Source organism: Oncorhynchus masou, chromosome 22 (genome assembly GCF_036934945.1).
Source record: "Oncorhynchus masou masou isolate Uvic2021 chromosome 22, UVic_Omas_1.1, whole genome shotgun sequence".
Taxonomy (NCBI): Eukaryota; Metazoa; Chordata; class Actinopteri; order Salmoniformes; family Salmonidae; genus Oncorhynchus; species Oncorhynchus masou.
The window spans coordinates 53,934,286-53,954,124 of NC_088233.1; the positions used below are offsets into that span (position 1 = coordinate 53,934,286).

The 19,839-nt window shown below is 43.9% G+C and overlaps 1 protein-coding gene and 1 pseudogene across 2 annotated transcripts; one reads left to right on the forward strand and one right to left on the reverse strand.

Moving 5' to 3' along the window:
- Positions 1 to 207: 207 nt before the first annotated feature.
- Positions 208 to 12,593, reverse strand: taf6 (TAF6 RNA polymerase II, TATA box binding protein (TBP)-associated factor). Of its 2 annotated transcripts, XM_064930567.1 has the most exons (15): positions 12,378 to 12,593; positions 8,133 to 8,293; positions 7,474 to 7,560; positions 6,904 to 7,057; positions 6,596 to 6,652; positions 6,328 to 6,444; positions 5,948 to 6,069; positions 5,194 to 5,271; positions 4,367 to 4,468; positions 3,947 to 4,129; positions 3,723 to 3,797; positions 3,490 to 3,615; positions 1,746 to 1,919; positions 1,325 to 1,516; positions 208 to 1,079 (listed from the first exon to the last, which is right to left on the reverse strand). In XM_064930567.1, exons 2-15 carry the CDS (start codon positions 8,286 to 8,288, stop codon positions 783 to 785), a joined length of 1,920 nt encoding a protein of 639 aa, XP_064786639.1. In that variant the 5' UTR covers positions 8,289 to 8,293; positions 12,378 to 12,593; the 3' UTR covers positions 208 to 782. The 2 variants fall into 2 exon arrangements, with proteins under 2 accessions (XP_064786639.1, XP_064786638.1); XM_064930566.1 differs by lacking the exons at positions 8,133 to 8,293; positions 12,378 to 12,593 and adding an exon at positions 7,746 to 8,056.
- Positions 12,594 to 18,159: 5,566 nt separating this feature from the next.
- The window catches only part of LOC135509697 (Krueppel-like factor 5), a 41,521-nt pseudogene continuing 39,841 nt past the window's right edge, over positions 18,160 to 19,839 (forward strand).

Sequence of the window (19,839 nt, forward strand, 5' to 3'; positions counted from 1 at the left end):
CTGCTAATCATATTGTCAATCATCCTCCTGCACTTTAGCTTAATCCCAGATCCATTTGCTCTCTCTTGCTCCAACTCCACTGCTGTCATTGTGAAGCCAAACATGTCATGTCTGGAAGAAAAATCCATAAGGAATTGACAAGAGAGCAGAAACTGACTGACACCCAGGCTACCTCCACTAATTAAAATACGAAGCAATCGCCATAAAATCATTACAAAATCAGGTTTATTATAGTGTAAAAAAGGAACATAAAATCAATTAGAATGTTGGTTGAACCATTATAAATGCCCACACAGCTTTTAGACACGTGTGAATGTATGTACAATAAGAAAAGAGATGCGATTTGTGCACTTTACTGCATGCACCCATCCATCCACTCCTCCCGCCATCCCATCTGGTCGCTATCAATCACTTTCGCATAATATCCCCCTTTTCTGACAATTCTTCTGCTACTCTAGACTCAGAAGTTGCTAGTTTCCACCCCGGCTCCCAAAAGTAATCCCTTCCTCCCTCTTCAGGCACCTAATCTCTGTCCTATCAGAGAGGTAGAGGTGTCTCTCATTATCACCATCAACATCCAATCAGAGGGCTGTCTGACCACCCTAAGCCAATTACAAGCCAGTGTCTGCGTCGCAAATGGCACCCTATTCCTCATATAGTGCACTCCTTTTGACAAGAGCCCAATCGATCCTGGACTACTTTTTAACAGAGCCCTATGAGCCCTGGTCAAAAGTAGCACACTATATAGGGAGTAGGGTGCCATTTGGGATGCAGACAGTATCTTAGTGCGGGGACTGTGTGCTGGCCCCGGGAGAGTCTGAGCGATCCATCTTCATCCCGGCCTCCAGCGAAATGGGAGAGGTGGAGGAAGAGGAGGGGGGGAGCATGCCACTCTTACTCTCCAGGGAGGAAGAGGCGGACGTGGGGAGAGACACCACAATGTACTTCTGGAGGGGTCGCGACCCCCCGAGGCCGCCGGCTCCTCTGGACTCCAGCTTGACCAGAGGCTGCAGGGTGGAGGTAGCGCTGGCAACCGTGCTGGTTACTGAGGAGCCCGAGGAGGAACTCAGGGTGATCACCTGGAGGAGAGGGGAATATTACATTACACATCACAACACTTAACTAGGGCATTAAGATAATCTAGAGGCTTTTATCAGAGAAACTTGAAGGTCTATAAAAAAGGAATGTATAGGATATCAATGACTGTATATTAAATGTTTAGTGAATCTAGGAGGACATAGAGTGAATACAAGAGTTTGTTTTTGTTACGATTTCATATAATTGCAAATCAAGATAAAAAAACAACAAGACTACCATCCAGTACCTGCTGGGTGGAGGACGCCCCTGCACTGGTTGCCATGACGATGTACTTGGTTGCCGGTGGCGATGGCTGTGTTGGGGTGCCTGGTCGGGTGGACATGAGGGTGAGGGAGCTGGGAACCTTGATGATGCTGGGGGAACGGGACCCCCCCGACCCTCCTATCCCGCTCTGAGACACCGTTAGGGTGGGCCGAGGCTGCAACACATGGGGGTTTTGTAACGTTACGTTGAATCATTACAGTTGCTGATATTGTCAGTTCATATCAGCGTTGAGGTCAATTCCATTTCAATTCTGGAAGTTAACAGAAATTTGTATCATTTTTTAATGAGGAAAATTTGAATTGGAATATACATTGAACTGAAATGGAATTGACTCTGACCTTAGGCAGTTCATATACATGGTTTTACACATCTAGGTGCCCTACCTGTGTGATGGTAAGTGTGGTTCTGTTGACCTGCTGGGCCTGTAGTGCTGCCTGGGCCCGGGCCTTAACCACGTGGGAACAGAGCGTGGGCCCCAGGTAACCATAGTCTGCCCGGTACTGCTCCATGTTGTCAGGCAGGGGACGAGTCTTGGCGATAACACTGGCACAGTGTTTCTGAGAGAGAAGAGGATATTAGTTAAGGATGTCTCTCTTCCAGGTGGGTATGTGTAGCCAGTCTTAGACATGTTCAGTGAAGCTTTTTAGTCAAGAACTGGGCTTAATCTGTGTCTGGGAAACCAGCCCAAAATGTATGTAGCGGTCAATATGATATGTTGTCTGTGGTCCTATTTAAAACAAACATGTTTTATCATAAAGATGCATCTTCAATGGAATATTAACATTGTAGTCAACAATAATTCTCGGGCCGACTCTTTTCTCTGTATATATCAATGATGTTGCTCTTGCTGCGGGCGATTCCCTGATCCACCTCTGTGCAGACGACACCATTCTGTATACTTCTGGCCCTTCTTTGGACACTGTGCTATCTAACCTCCAAACGAGCTTCAATGCCATACAACACTCCTTCCGTGGCCTCCAACTGCTCTTAAACGCTAGTAAAACCAAATGCATGCTTTTCAACCATTCGCTGCCCACCCGACTAGCATCACCACCCTGGATGGTTCCGACCTAGAATATGTGGACATCTATAAGTACCTAGGTGTCTGGCTAGACTGCAAACTCTCCTTCCAGACTCATATCAAATATCTCCAATCCAAAATTAAATCTAGAGTCGGCTTTCTATTTCGCAACAAAGCCTCCTTCACTCACGCCTCCAAACTTACCCTAGTAAAACTGACTATCCTACCGATCCTCGACTTCGGCGATGTCATCTACAAAATATCTTCCAATACTCTACTCAGCAAACTGGATGCAGTTTATCACAGTGCCATCCGTTTTGTTACTGAAGCACCTTATACCACCCACCACTGCTACCTTTATGCTCTAGTCGGCTGGCCCTCGCTACATATTCGTCGCCAGACCCACTGGCTCCAGGTCATCTATAAGTCTATGCTAGGTAAAGCTCCGCCTTATCTCAGTTCACTGGTCACGATGGCAACACCCATCCGTAGCACACGCTCCAGCAGGTGTATCTCACTGATCATCCCTAAAGCCAAAACCTCATTTGGCCACCTTTCCTTCCAGTTCTCTGCTGCCTGCGACTGGAACGAATTGCAAAAATCTCTGAAGTTGGAGACTTTTATCTCCCTCACTAACTTTAAACATCTGCTATCTGAGCAGCTAACCGATCGCTGCAGCTGTACATAGTCTTATCGGTAAATAGCCCACCCAATTTACCTACCTCATCCTCATACTGTTTTTATTTTATTTACTTTTGCACACCAGTATCTCTACCTGCACATGTTCATCTGATCATTTATCACTCCAGTGTAATTATTCACTCCTATGACCCATTTATTGCCTACCTCCTCATGCCTTTTGCACACAATGTATATAGATTTTTTTTTTCTACTATGTTATTGACTTGTTTATTGTGTTATTGACTTGTTTATTGTTTACTCAATGTGTAACTCTGTGTTGTTGTCTGTTCACACTGCTATGCTTTATCTTGGCCAGGTCGCAGTTGCAAATGAGAACTTGTTCTCAACTAGCCTACCTGGTTAAATAAAGATGAAATAAATAAAATAATAAGTAGAACAATAACAGTCTGTGTTCGGCTCCTCACCAGTAGAAGGCTTTGGACGTGGTCTGCTCCTATCTTATCGATGTTGGAGACCACAGGTCCCTCAGACACAGCTTTGATACGAGCTCCTTCTACAGTGAGCCTGGGCAGGATCAACGTCTTGATCACCTGGAGGGGACAAAGAGATGAGAGGGTGAGAGACAGAGTACACTATTATACCACAGCTCAGACCAGGGTGAGAATATTTCTTCAAATGGCAGAAAGGCAGTACTCACGTCAGGTCCTAGTTCAGACAGTCCAGCGATGCAGCCATACCGTGTCGTCCACTGGGTCTTCTCATCCAACCAGCTCTGAGAGAAAGATGAAGGGAAGGAGATGTTCATGGCTCATAATAACGCTTACTGTCTCAATCCCAGTATTATATCTTATTGATTTCAACTAAAAACACACACACTTCCTTCCAAGTAAAAGTTGATCAATCGGATGCATCTCCACATACCTTGGTGAAGGTCTTGGTGATGCGTGACTGGATGTTGTTGGTGGTGGTGCTGAAGGTCTTACAGCTCTGGGCCATCAGACGGGCAGCGAAGTCCCTCAGAGCCCAGTGGTTGTCCACGTCAGGCCGCAAACACAGCTGCTTACTCACTATACACGTCACCACCGCTGGGATCAACTCATGCAGCTAGGCCACCACCAGGGAACCAGGGAGAGGAGCAAGAGAGGGACACATCAAATGGCAGGTGTTATGATCAGCACTGAGTTGAGCTCTGTCTGTGTCAAAATGCTCCACAAATAAAGATTATTAGAATTATAGTATCATTTGGTTTTCAGTTTACTGTGTGTAATATTGACCTGTGTCGTGTTAAGTTTTATTTTTCAGTAAACTGTGTAAGATATTTAGTTGTGTTAGAACTCTTACATATTTCTCTAGGTAGAGTGTGGGGTTGTCCATGAGGGCCTTGACCATCCTCATCAGGTAGATGAGCAGGGCCAGGTTGTTCTGCACCACGTTCACACGGACCTACAGGAGGAGAGGAGGACGTAAGAGAGAAGAACAAGCTAAAGGTCACAGGGCCTGGTTGTTCTGCACCACGTTCACACGGACCTACAGTAGGAGAGGAGGACGTAAGAGAGAAGAACAAGCTAAAGGTCACAGGGCCAGGTTGTTCTGCACCACGTTCACACGGACCTACAGGAGGAGAGGAGGACGTAAGAGAGAAGAACAAGCTAAAGGTCACAGGGCCAGGTTGTTCTGCACCACGGGACCAGGTTGGTCACAGGGCCAGGTTGTTCTGCACCACGTTCTCACGGACCTACAGGAGGAGAGGAGGACGTAAGAGAGAAGAACAAGCTAAAGGTCACAGGGCCAGGTTGTTCTGCACCACGTTCTCACGGACCTACAGGAGGAGAGGAGGACGTAAGAGAGAAGAACAAGCTAAAGGTCACAGGGCCATGATCACTACTGCACTGAAACACTTAGGATCTATCTAAATAACTTGAAAATGTCTTCTCCTCATCTCCTTTCCCTCAGCTGCAATGATTGGAAATGATTGGACAGGTGAAAACAATATAGGTGTAAGCTCATCATTAGGCTAGCGTTCACCTGGTCAGTTCTTTCAGATCAGTGCAGTGAATTAGATGAGGATGAAGAAAGTGAAGATTCGTTTCGACAATTGAGAAATAGTGTAGAGATTAGAGATTGACAGAGTAGAGACTAGAGATTGACAGGAAGGAAGAGAAGCTCACCCCCTCAGAGATAAACGTGCTGAATCTGGGGAGCATCTGGTAGAGCCCAGGGTCTGTAGCAATACTCTGTAGAGCCTCCTGAAGAAGACAAGAGAGACATACTGGGTCAGAGAGATGGCATTATAACGTGGCAACAATAAGAAAACCATATACACAGAAATACAGTCATGACCCAAATGATTGGCACCCTTGATAAAAATGAGCAAAAAAATACTGTATAAAATAATATTCATAATTAGCTATATTGTATGCAAAAAAATGAAGTGAAAATGATTTATCATTTATATTAATACAATTGCTCAAATAAAGATATTTTGTTTAACAAATAAAACGTATTTTCTATCAAAAAGGTAGGGGTCCAAATGATGGCACCTGTTTTCAATACACCCTCCCCTTAGGAGGATAAGGGCACTATGCCTGTTTCTACCACGTTTTATGAGATTACAGAATTTAGACCATCCCCCCCCCCATACATAATCTGTGGACTGCTCTCTTTAATTCAAACCACAGCTTTTCAATGGGGTTCAAGTCTGGAGATGGCCATTGCAAAATCACATTCTTCTTTCGACGCCAAACCCACTGGTGTGCTTGGACAAAGAGCTCTCTTTTCATGTCATCTGACATCTCTGATGTTATGGGGCTAGTTTGTTTCCACTGGTCCTGGGCCCTTGTTAAGGTCAACAGCATCATGAACTCTACCCAGGACCAGGACATTTTAGCCAGAAACCTGGTTGACTCAAGACACAAAACTCACAGCTCTCTTGGCCTCACAGGACCCGACGCAGGCCTCCGTGATCTCCTTGTAGTAGAGCTGCTGTTCCACTGAGAGCTCGTGAGTACTGCGGGGCTTCATCCTCATCAGACCCTCCTTCTTACCTGGGAGGGACCAAACCAGAGGGACCACAAACATTGATTAAATAAGAATCGCTTTTCTAGTATCCTTTTCACACTGCCGTGCTGAGCCAAGCTGCACTTCACTGGCTTAGTTACACATCTACCATAGCGGCTTGAACCGTGCTGGAAAGGACAATGTGAAAAGAAAATATCAGAGCCAACACAGTATGGTTCGGTTTGACATGTTATGTGTCACATACAATTTTAAGATGGCGTACAGACACATCAGAAGCTCCTGACCTTTAGCCTCTGCAGATATAGCTCCCTGGCCCTTCTGGATGGAGCCCTCCTCCTCCTGACCAGGCTTGACCACCTTCAGGGGCTCTGTAGACTCAGCCTTCTGCTGCTCTTTGGGGGCTGGGGAAAAGAGAAGGGGAAAGAAGACAGATTGTATATACACAGTGAAAATATACACATGATGGAAATGTGGTTGTTTAGAGAAGAATGCTGCTTTACTCAAGTAGATGATAGAGAAGGATGGAAACAGACAGACAGACAGACATCTCACCTGGTGGTGGGTTTTCTGGTATAGCAGGCTGGACACCTTCAATACTTAACCAGTGAGCTGAGGAACAGAAAACAAGAGAGGTACAACCAGAGCTTGTATAACCAACAAACCCAAACACGTGTTTAAAGATAATACCATCATATGACATATGGATAACAATAGAAGTGGATCTAATAAAATACAATCAACATCAATATAAGTAGGTCTATACCTTTGAAATGTTTGAATGCGTCAGTATCATTCTGTGTGGAGGTATATGTTTTTGTCAAATCAATACAACATTTTTACAAAACAAAATAGAATTATACCTTTGAGTGAAACGTCAAGTGGGACTCTAGGGAGGGGTGTGTTGATGATGTCACTGAGGTCCACCTCCTTCTCCTCGTAGAAGTGAAGCTCCCTCCCTCCTCCGCTGGCAAAGCGGAACGGGATGAACTCCTGCGACTGGAACCCATACAGAGGCTGTGGAGGAGAGGCCTCTATGAAACCGAGCACTGGGATGACTAATACTGTTCGCATAGATACACACTGAAACTGAAATGGTGCATGTATATGTGCAGTGACTTGAAATGTACAAGTCATGTGTAGTGACTGCCATCAATAAGTATGCCACCAATTGACTGATATCAATACATTCTGTAACACTAGCAACCCAAAACAGGTTAAGTTTAATTTGTACAGTGGCTTTAATCATTTATCTGAAGATTAGTAATTGCACTTAGTAATTGCACTACTGACATTTTTAATCAAGTCTGTTTATGTAAATAACATCTAAAATGTTGCTTTCAATATAGCCTATATATTTCATTGAGGTCCTGTGAAAAGTTCTCCAAAGAAAGAACCATTTCTCCATGATGGCGTAGTATAGTCCCCCTCACCTCTACATTCTTCAGTTTAAGAGCATGATCTATGTCGCTTGTCGTCAGTTTACGTCTCTTTCCGTGGTGCATAAACTTCAACGCGTCCTGGAAGACAAAGGGAGGGAAACAGAAAAGGATCACATTTCATAACATAATTACCCTGTGTACATTGGTATTGATATGAACTGAGGTGCAACATGTCAGCGTGAGTCATCCAAAAAGAACAGATTCTCATTTTCCGCAAATCACTTTGCTACGGTGAGCCCTACTGAACTCGGCCCTGCTCTTACCTGGGCGATCTCCTTTATTCTGTAGCTGACCTCCTCGCTCAGGGCGGCACAGCTCTCTTCCTGTAGCTGCCCCACCCACCCAAATCACTTTGCTACGGTGAGCCCTACTGAACTCGGCCCTGCTCTTACCTGGGCGATCTCCTTTATTCTGTAGCTGACCTCCTCGCTCAGGGCGGCACAGCTCTCTTCCTGTAGCTGCCCCACCCACCCAAATCACTTTGCTACGGTGAGCCCTACTGAACTCGGCCCTGCTCTTACCTGGGCGATCTCCTTTATTCTGTAGCTGACCTCCTCGCTCAGGGCGGCACAGCTCTCTTCCTGTAGCTGCCCCACCCACCCAAATCACTTTGCTACGGTGAGCCCTACTGAACTCGGCCCTGCTCTTACCTGGGCGATCTCCTTTATTCTGTAGCTGACCTCCTCGCTCAGGGCGGCACAGCTCTCTTCCTGTAGCTGCCCCACCCCTATGGACTCTGCCATGGCCTTCATGGACTCAGTGGGCAGAACCACAGTGCACTGCTTCGGCCTCCGCTCCTCCGCCATGGTGGCTGTGGGATAGAGGGATAGTTGGGAGGTGAATGAGGGACGTCAAGCTGAAAGAAAACTATTTTTCCTATGTTTTGGGTTCTAATGACCATGTTATAACTCACTTCCAGCTGCATCTTAGAAAACAAACATGATTCTGATTCATTTAAAACGACTCATCTTGTTTTGGGTTCTAATGACCATGTTATAACTCACTTTCAGCTGCATCTTAGAAAACAAACATTCTGATTCATTTAAAACGACTCATCTTGTTTTGGGTTCTAATGGCCATGTTATAACTCACTTTCAGCTGCATCTTAGAAAACAAACATTCTGATTCATTTAAAACGACTCATCTTGTTTTGGGTTCTAATGGCCATGTTATAACTCACTTCCAGCTGCATCTTAGAAAACAAACATTCTGATTCATTTAAAACGACTCATCTTGTTTTGGGTTCTAATGGCCATGTTATAACTCACTTCCAGCTGCATCTTATAAAAACAAACATTCTGATTAATTTAAAATGACTCATCTTGTTTTGAACACAAAGCATGCCTCTGAATCCAGGCTATATCCCAGGCTGTCACTGTATCTAATGTTAGGCTTCTGGAAATTCATGAATGGATGGTGAACGCAAGATTGCATAAATAAAAACATAAAAACCTCATGATTAGAGATATTACAGATCAGATGACTGACCACCAGCTTTCCCACTCTACTGTAACGTCATTAAAACACACATTTCACCTCTCATTGAAGGCAGCACAAATATACTAGCTGCCAGTCAGCTTATGTTCCCTCATTCTGTCAGAATGAGCAAAAGCTTTGCATGCGTCTTCAACTTTACATAATAATAAGAATACATTTAACTTGTAAAACTGCTTTTCAGTAGAGTTATCTCAAAGCTCAACTGAGGAAAAAAGTAAAACATTATATACAATAAAAATAACATACATTTAGAATCAATGGAGGTAAAATAGCAATAGTGGGCGAGGTGCGAAATACATTTTACATTGGGTCTAGGACTATGAAAGTCTGTAGTAGTGGGTTTTAAGTCCCGTTTTAAAAGTTCAGCGTGACGGAGCAGCTCTCAGATGGTCAGGGAGAGCATTCCATAGGCGAGGGGCAAGGGAGCAGAAGGCTCGGTCCCCCATAGTTCAGAGACGTTTCTTGGAGACTTGATGCAGCAGGGAGTTCGCTGATTGAGATGAAGTCACTGAAGTGGGTGCACCTCAATCCATTTAAGGGTTTAAATCCAAGGATGAGGATTTTGAAGTCAATCCTGTAGTTGACCGGTAGCCAGTGGAGTTGGGCCAGGATCGGGGTGATGGGATCTGACTTCTTGGTCCTGGTCAGGTCCCTAGCAGCACTGTTCTGGATTAGTTGGAGCCTCTGGGGTGATTTAGCTGGGAGGCTCCCAAACAACACATTGCCGTAGTCGATCCGAGAGAAGATGAAGGCATGGATTAGGTTATCTGCATCTGGCTGGGAGAGTGAGGGTATGACCAAAAAATATAAATGACCAAAAAATATAAATGCAACATGTAAAGTGTTGGTCCCATGTTTCATGAGCTGAAATAAAAGATTGCAGAAATGTTCCATAGGCAAAAAGCATATTTCTCTCAAATTTTGAGAGATTTTGTTTACATTCCTGTTAGTGAGCATTTCTCCTTTGCCAAGATAATCCATGCACCTGACAGGTGTGGCATAACAAGAGCTGATTAAACAGCATGATCATTACACAGGTGCACCTTGTGCTGGGGACAACAAAAGGCCACTTTAAAATGTGCTGTTTTGTCACACAACACAATACCACAGATGTCTCAAGTTGAGGGAGCGTGCAATTGGCATGCTGACTGCAGGAATGTCAGCCAGAGCTGTTGCTAGTGAATTGAATGTTCATTTCTCTACCAACATCGCTTTATAAAATGTGGCAGTATGTCCAACCGGCCTCACAACCACATGTAACCATACCAGCCCAGGACCTCCACATCCGGCTTCTTCACTTGCAGGATCGTGTGAGACCAGCCACCAAGATAGCTGATAAAACTGCGGGTTTGCACAACCAAAAGAATTTCTGCACAAACCGTCTGAGGGAAGCTCATCTGCGTGCTCGTCGTCCTCACCAGGGTCTTGACCTAATTGCAGTTCAGCATCGTAACCAACATCAGAGGGCAAATGCTCACCAACGATGGCCACTGGCACGCTGGAGAAGTGTACTCTTCACAGATGAATCCCAGATTCAACTGTACCGGGCAGATGACATACGTATGGCGTTGTGGAGACCAGCGGTTTACTGATGTCAACATGGTGAACAGAGTGCTCCATGGTGGCGGTGGGGTTATGGTATAGGCAGGCATAAGCAACAAACACAATTGCATTATATCAATGGCAATTTGAATTCAGTGATGAGATCCTGAGGCCCATTGTTGTGCCATTCATCCACCACCTGGCCTGCATACTCACCTGATATGTCACTCATTGAGCATGTTTGAGATGCTTTGGATCGATGTGTAAAACAGGGTGTTCCAGTTCCCGCCAATATCCAGAAACTTTGCACAGCCATTGAAGAGGAGTGGGACAACTTTCCACAGGCCACAATCAACAGCCTGATCAACTCTATGAAGGAGATGTGTCGCGCAGCATGATGAAAATGGTGGTCACATCAGATACTGACAGGTTTCCTGATCCAAGCCCCTACCTTTTTATGGTATATGTGACCAACAGAGGCAGTCATGTGAAATACATAGATTAGGGCCTAATTTCTTTATATGGACTGTAACTCAGTAAAATCTTAGAAAATGTTTGTGTTCAGTGTAAGATGGAAAAATAGTGTTTTACATATTTGTTTTATGTAGACATCGAAGAATGACACTTAACTTCTAGCTTGGAGATGACAGAGGACACGTGGATGGCCTGGCCAGTGATTGTAGGGCAGATGTTTGCAGCACTGGTAAACTGTTTGGGTGTCCCAATAAGCAAAGCCTCAGTCTTGCTACTGTTCAATTGGAGAAAGTTACCTTTCATCCATGCCCTGATGTCCTCTAGGCAGCTGCTGAGTTTAGCTTGGGCAGAGATGGTGTCTGGTTTGGTTATCGAAAGCGTGGAAGTCAATGTTATAATCTCTGACGATTTGGCCGAGAGTGAGCATGTAAATTATAAACAGGATTGGCTTGGAGGGGGTCACGCCAATTGCCTGAGGGTCAGCCTGCAGAACTGGCAAGCGATCTTGGACCCCGGTGTCCATGTTGTACTGCTCACAGTTCAATTTGCTGATCATTTTCCTACCACCTCGTCTGCATGTTTTCCGTAGACTGAGCTCCTTCCACACACTGTAGAATAATACTGTTTTTTTAATGGTAACTTACTGGTAGCCAGTTACCTGTAAATTAATGTTAAAAAGTACAGTATGTTACAGTAAATTCCAAAGAAACAGTGCTGTACTGTTAAACCAATGTTTATTTGGAATTTACTGTACTGTTAAACCAAAGTTTATTTGGAATTTAGGGTAACATACTGTACTATTTGTTTACAGTAACTTACAGGTGACTGTCTGCCATTAAGTTACTGTAAAAACAACAGCAATCTTTTTTTTACAGTGCAGGATTGTTCTCATCAGTTCAAAACTCTTTGTGTGTAGTGGAGGAAAATTGCTGTCAATTCTTAATCTTTGAACGAGCCTTCGGTCCAGGAGATAAAATAAAATGAGATGAGAAGAAGCTCAAGCCTGGTATTTGAATCCAAACAATTAGCCAATTGATTGATTACATAGGATCCACAGCCTATAAAGCTACGTTAGGCTTCTTCTTTAAAACTCAAAGAGAGCGAACGGTAGTCATCGAAATGTAATAACAACTTATAGGCATGCAGGCTAGTTAGCATAGCTAGCTACGAGACAGTTCCAACCTAAATTACCTACCCGGTCTGAGTTTTTACCCGATAGTTTGCAAGCGAATTACATATCAGAACCAAAAACAACATATGCAGCAGATTCTGCGATATATGTGTTATTCAAACAATTTGTATACAGTTCCGTGCATTTTGTTGATGTAATGGTTAGCTAATGCTAGCGAGCCAAGTTGATTAGCCTAGCATAGCGCTCTTACCTTCCAAAGTTACCAATACGGTCGTTATACAGCAACAGGAGAAAATACAAAATTATTCAAAACAAACAAATACTATTTAAATGTTTGACAGTGGTTCGTTTGCCAACCTAACTAATTACAGTATTTATTTATTTGTAGATTTATTTTTAACTGATTTAGCTGTGGTTTGCAGCTCCGAACCCTTTTTCAGAAAATCCGCCATCTTGTTTTGTTTTTCAAGGTCCTCAAACATGTATACTTGAATGTCATGTCATCCTATATTTTGAACCGTGGTAAATTTGTATCTATGGTGGTATACATTTTTATGAAGTTGGTCTTATTGTAAAATATAGTTCCAATAATTATTTCCCTACAATATACTATATTTTAAAACGATTTTAGAAATATTTGATACTACACATCTGTAAAGATTAGTTGGATGTTTTCACCAATCGGCTAGTTCTGCCTGTCAGTGATGGTTCTAGTTTTATTCTGAGCTATTTGCCCTAAATCTACTTCCGACTTCTCATTCCAACCCTAATCCACAGGTTTGAAAGGAATCATAATATTTCTTACACCTATCCACTTCTTTTTAATCTGGGGACCAATCTATAATCCGGATTGGGCTCCTGAGTGGCACAGCGGTCTAAGCCACTGTATCTCAGTCCGAGAGGCATCACTACAGACCCTGGTTTGATTCCAGGCTGTACACCACCGGCCGTGATTGGCCCAGCATCGTCCGGGTTAGGGTTTGGGTGGGATAGGCCAACATTGTAAATAAGAATTTGTTCTTAGCTGACTTGCCTAGTTAAATAAAGGTTAAATAAAATACAAAATTCAGTAGAGCTGCTGAGGTGAGGACAGCTCATAATAACGTCTATAATGGAGTATAATGGCTGGAATGGAGTGAATGGAATGGTATCAATACCATTCCATTTACTCTATTCCAGTCATTCTGAGCCGTCCTATATATATTTCACCTTTATTTAACCAGATAGGCAAGTTGAGAACAAGTTCTCATTTACAATTGCGACCTGGCCAAGATAAAGCAAAGCAGTTTGACACATACAACGACACAGAGTTACACATGGAGTAAAACCAACATACAGTCAATAATACAGTATAAACAATATATATGTTGTGAGCAAATGAGGTGAGATAAGGGAGGTAAAGGCAAAAAAAGGCCATGGTGGCAAAGTAAATACAATATAGCAAGTAAAACACTGGAATGGTAGATTTGCAGTGGAAGAATGTGCAAAGTAGAAATAAAAATAATGGGGTGCAAAGGAGCATAATAAATAAATACATTAGGGAAAGAGGTAGTTGGGCTAAATTTAGGTGGGCTATGTACAGGTGCAGTAATCTGTGAGCTGCTCTGACAGTTGGTGCTTAAAGCTAATGAGGGAGATAAGTGTTTCCAGTTTCAGAGATTTTTGTTGTTCGTTCCAGTCATTGGCAGCATTGGTTTTGGGGGTGACTAAAGAGATATACCTGCTGGAGCGTGTGCTACAGGTGGGAGATGCTATGGTGACCAGCGAGCTGAGATAAGGGGGGACTTTACCTAGCAGAGTCTTGTAGATGACATGGAGCCAGTGGGTTTGGCGACGAGTATGAAGCGAGGGCCAGCCAACGAGAGTGTACAGGTCGCAATGGTGGGTAGTATATGGGGCTTTGGTGACAAAACGGATGGCACTGTGATAGACTGCATCCAATTTGTTGAGTAGGGTATTGGAGGCTATTTTGTAAAGGACATGCCGAAGTGAAGAATTGGTAGGATGGTCAGTTTTACAAGGGTGTGTTTGGCAGCATGAGTGAAGGATGCTTTGTTGCAAAATAGGAAGCCAATTCTAGATTTAACTTTGGGTTGGAGATGTTTGATGTGGGTCTGGAAGGAGAGTTTACAGTCTAACCAGACACCTAGGTATTTATAGTTGTCCACGTATTCTAAGTCAGAGCCATCCAGAGTAGTGATGTTGGACAGGCGGGCAGGTGCAGGCAGCGATCGGTTGAAGAGCAATTGGAGGCCACAGAAGGAGAGTTGTATGGCATTGAAGCTTGCCTGGAGGGTTGTTAACACAGTGTCCAAAGAAGGGCCAGAAGTATACAGAATGGTGTCGTCTGCGTAGAGGTGGATCAGAGACTCACCAGCAGCAAGAGCGACCTCATTGATGTATACAGATAAGAGAGTCGGTCCAAGAATTGAACCCTGTGGCACCCCCATAGAGACTGCCAGAGGTCCGGACAGCAGACCCTCCGATTTGACACACTGAACTCTATCAGAGAAGTAGTTGGTGAACCAGGCGAGGTAATCATTTGAGAAACCAAGGCTGTCGAGTCTGCCGATGAGGATGTGGTGATTGACAGAGTCGAAAGCCTTGGCCAGATCAATGAAAACGGCTGCACAGTAATGTTTCTTATCGATGGCGGTTAAGATATTGTTTAGGACCTTGAGCGTGGCTGAGGTGCACCCATGACCAGCTCTGAAACCGGATTGCATAGCAGAGAAGGTATGGTGAGATTCGAAATGGTCGGTAATCTGTTTGTTGACTTGGCTTTCAAAGACCTTAGAAAGGCATGTAGGATAGATTGGGTCTGTAGCAGTTTGGGTCCCCCCCCTTTGAAGAGGGGGATGACCGCAGCTGCTTTCCAATCTTTGGGAATCTCAGACGACACGAAAGAGAGGTTGAACAGGCTAGTAATAGGGGTGGCAACAATTTCGGCAGATAATTTTAGAAAGAAAGGGTCCAGATTGTCTAGCCCGGCTGATTTGTAGGGGTCCAGATTTTGCAGCTCTTTCAGAACATCAGCTGAACGGATTTGGGAGAAGGAGAAATGGGGAAGGCTTGGGCGAGTTGCTGTGGGGGGTGCAGTGCTGTTGACCGGGGTAGGAGTAGCCAGGTGGAAAGCATGGCCAGCCGTAGAAAAATACTTATTGAAATTCTCAATTATGGTGGATTTATCAGTGGTGACAGTGTTTCCTATCTTCAGTGCAGTGGGCAGCTGGGAGGAGGTGTTCTTATTCTCCATGGACTTTACAGTGTCCAAGAACTTTTTTGAGTTAGTGTTGCAGGAAGCAAATTTCTGCTTGAAAAAGCTAGCCTTGGCTTTACTAACTGTGTATAATTGTTTCTAGTTTCCCTGAACAGCTGCATTTCACGGGGGCTGTTCGATGCTAATGCAGAACGCCATAGGATGTATTTGTGTTGGTTAAGGGCAGTCAGGTCTGGGGAGAACCAAGGGATATATCTGTTCCTGGTTCTAAATTTCTTGAATGGGGCATGTTTATTTAAGATGGTTAGGAAGGCATTTAAAAACAATATCCAGGCATCCTCTACTGACGGGATGAGATCAATATCCTTCCAGAATACCCCGGCCAGGTCGATTAGAAAGGCCTGCTCGCTGAAGTGTTTCAGGGAGCGTTTTACAGTGATGAGTGGAGGTCGTTTGACCGCTGACCCATTATGGATGCAGGCAATGAGGCAGTGATCGCTGAGATCTTGGTTGAAGACAGCAGAGGTGTATTTAGAGGGCAAGTTGGTTAGGATGATATCTATGAGGGTGCCCGTGTTTAAGGCTTTGGGGAGGTACCTGGTAGGTTCATTGATAATTTGTGTGAGATTGAGGGCATCAAGTTTAGATTGTAGGATGGCTGGGGTGTTAAAGCATGTTCCAGTTTAGGTCGCCTAGCAGCACAAGCTCTGAAGATAGATGGGGGGCAATCAGTTCACATATGGTGTCCAGAGCATAGCTGGGGGCAGAGGGTGGTCTATAGCAGGCTGCAACGGTGAGAGACTTGTTTTTAGAGAGGTGAATTTTTAAAAGTAGAAGTTCAAATTGTTTGGGTACAGACCTGGATAGTAGGACAGAACTCTGCAGGCTATCTTTGCAGTAGATTGCAACACCGCCCCTTTGGCTGTTCTATCTTGTCTGAAAATGTTGTAGTTTGGAATTAAAATTTCAGAATTTTTGGTAGTCTTCCTAAGCCAGGATTCAGACACAGCTAGAACATCCGGGTTGGCAGAGTGTGCTAAAGCAGTGAATAGAACAAACTTAGGGAGGAGGCTTCTAATGTTAACATGCATGAACCCAAGGCTATTACGGTTACAGAAGTCGTCAAAAGAGAGCGCCTGGGGAATAGGAGTGGAGCTAGGCACTGTAGGGCCTGGATTCACCTCTACATTGCCAGAGGAACAGAGGGGGAGTAGGATAAGAGTACGGCTAAAGGCTACTAAAATAACTGGTTGTCTTGTGCGTTTGGAACAGAGAGTAAAAGGAGCAGGTTTCTGGGCGTGGAAGAATAGATTCAAGGCATCATGTACAGACAACGGTATGGTAGGATGTGAGTACAGTGGAGGTAAGCCTAGGCATGGAGTAACGATGAGAGAGGTTTTGTCTGTAGAGGCACCATTTAAGCCAGGTGCGGTCACTGCATGTGTGGGGGGTGGAACAAAAGGGTTAGCTAAGGCATATTGAACAGGGCTGGAGGCTCTACAGTGAAATAAGACAAAAATCACTAACGAAAACAGCAATGGACAAGGCATATTGACATTTGGGAGAGGCATGTGTAACCGAGTGATCATAGGGACCAGTGGGTAGCTAGGCGGGCTGGAGACATGGCGATTCAGACAGCTAGCGGGCCGGGGCTAGCAGACAAGTGAGCCTGTTGAAACCCCCTAGGACGGTTACGTCGGCAGACCAGTCGTGATGGATTGGCGGGGCTCTGTGTCGGCAGCAAAGTGTCCAGGCAATTGGCAAAAGAAGTATTGAAGCCCAGGAATTGTCTGATGGGATCTCTTCGGCTAGCCGGGAGATGGGCCTAGCTCGAGGCTAGCTCCAGGCTAACTGGTACTTGCTTTGGAACAGAGACGTTAGCCAGGAGTAGCCACTCGGATAGCAGCTGGCTAGCTGCAATGATCCGGAGTAAAGGTTCAGAGCTTGCGGTATGAATCCAAAGATTTGGTTGAGAAATGCAGTCCGATATGCTCTGCGTTGATATCGCGCTGTGCAGACTTGCAATAATTGCACCAGTTGAGGCTGGCAGATGTCCGAGTTAACGGGGATGACCGCTAGCAGTGGCTAACTGACTACTAACTAGTAGCTAGTTAGCTGGCTAGCTACTGAGGGGGGTCCGGTTCTAAAGTATAAAAAATAGCAGATCCATACCACATTGGGTGAGGCGGGTTGCAGGAGAGTATGTTCAGTCCGTAGATAAGAAATTGAGATTAAAATATAAAAAATATATATGAAATATATACAAAGAAAAACGATATATATACAGTGCCTTGCGAAAGTATTCGGCCCCCTTGAACTTTGCGACCTTTTGCCACATTTCAGGCTTCAAACATAAAGATATAAAACTGTATTTTTTTGTGAAGAATCAACAACAAGTGGGACACAATCATGAAGTGGAACGACATTTATTGGATATTTCAAACTTTTTTAAATCAAAAACTGAAAAATTGGGCGTGCAAAATTATTCAGCCCCCTTAAATTAATACTTTGTAGCGCCACCTTTTGCTGCGATTACAGCTGTAAATCGCTTGGGGTATGTCTACAATCCACCTGTGTGTAATCAAGTCTCCGTATAAATGCACCTGCACTGTGATAGTTTGGAATTAATACCCACTGTGATAGTTTGGAATTAATACCCAAAATTAGCTGTTCGAGTTTCGACGTTTATCCCCCACCCGCGCCTCCTCGCTTGGATTGGCTAATGTTCCTGTCAATCATGAAACCAGGTCTCACTGCCATAGGCTACTTGAGCGCAGGTAAAACGACATATGAGCCAGAGGGAGGCATTTGGAATTTCCGGGCGTTCCTGGATCCGATAAAGACGCGCTTATCACGCAGCAGTTGTCAAATCTATATGTACTTTTACATAAGTTATATTTATAAATAAAGAGTTATTTGAATACGTTTTATCCAGGAGATAGTTATGGAAACTAGTATAGGTCAGGCCATGAATCCGGCACACACAGAAGAGAGCGCGGTTTTCACGCAACTAAAACCTGTGCGGTTGTCTGGAGCGGACGGCGCAGATGACTCGTCCGTTTTTGAAGAAGTGAAACCCCCGGTGAGAATTAGTCCACATCTTAACCCGTTGGAGGGTAGGCCAGGTACGGCCAGCGGTTCCACCTTATCCCGCTCTTCTCCTGGTTTATATTTTGTAGTCAGTTGGATCGTGGGCACTTCCACTCAATAAAATAAACTATGTGTCCCCCTCTATTCTCTAACCCCAATAAACATTGTTGTATATACATACATAATAATTAATTCATTATTTCAATGTTCTTGTGAGAAAGAGCACATGTAGGCCTATTCAATATACATGATTTTCCATAAATTGTTAGCCTATAGAAAAGCCTAGCGTTATTAACCGTGCATTAGGCTAGTCTTCTCGACCCAAGCATGCTTCCATACTTGGAATAATGTTGTTGAAAGGGCATACAAATTGATTAGTATTTTTTTAATGTCTTTAGATTTGTTAGTCACTTCGTTATAAATGCACAATTTTCGTGCATTTAATTCGTTTAAAGATTGTTTTATGAATAGAAGTGGACTAAAGTAGGACCACAACTCTCTATTTTGCCGGGACGAACAAGTGTGCAATAAAACAGTGAGTAGCCTACTTCGAATAGGATAGCAGAGGATCGAACAAGGTGCAAGTAAACTGTATAGTGTAATACCATTGAACACATCGAAAAGTGATTCATTTATGGTTCAAGACAAAACGAATGAGTTAAAACCTCAATTTGACCACGTTTTTCTTATTAAAATGTCATTATAATTAAATAATAATACTACAGACCTCAGTTTTTGCACATGATCTGTCTACTGCTATTTTGCTGATGATTTTAAGAGGGTGTGTGTGAGGTTCTCTCCAGTTTCAGACCCCCAACTGCAGATAGTTCAGTTTCCTTTCTGGTGTTGTGTTTTATGTTTACCCTGCAACATCTGGCGGAATGCCAACTGTTGAATGGGATCTGACGGTGTCCAATTACTCCCTGATGCTCTCTTTTGGTCATGGAAGTTTCTTTGGAATTCACAGCTATTAACTTTGATGTGGATGTATCTGATCTATTTATGGTGTGGTGTGTTTATGGTGTGTTTATGATAGTAATTTGACTGTCTGTGTTCATGGATGGATTTAGGCTAATGATAGAAAGAATAAGAATAGGGCCCATTTCCTTTCTCTATACAGAGATTCAGGAATTGTTTTAGTAATCAGACTATTGAAAGTTCAAAAAGCCTTCTCTTCTTGATTAGCATTTGTATTTATTAAGGATCCCCATTCCTGGGGTCCAGCAACATTAAAGCAGTTATATAGGATGTAAAATATTACATCACATTTCACAAGACAGTAAGTGTGTTTCCTCAGGCCACTACTCTACTATCACATTATTTACACTACAAAATCCACTTGGCGTGTGTGTAGAGTGCGTGTCTTATCATGTGTATGTGTGTCTGTGCTGGTGTGTGTGTC

Excerpts from the sequence above, each read along its gene's own strand:
- taf6 (XM_064930567.1), bottom strand. The coding sequence starts at position 8,288 with ATGGCGGAGGAGCGGAGGCCGAAGCAGTGCACTGTGGTTCTGCCCACT. Across the intron at positions 6,445-6,595 it reads ACCAGAAAACCCACCACCAG|CCCCCAAAGAGCAGCAGAAG; the intron begins GTGAGATGTCTG and ends TCTTTTCCCCAG. Across the intron at positions 1,517-1,745 it reads CCACACTTACCATCACACAG|CCTCGGCCCACCCTAACGGT; the intron begins GTAGGGCACCTA and ends CATGTGTTGCAG.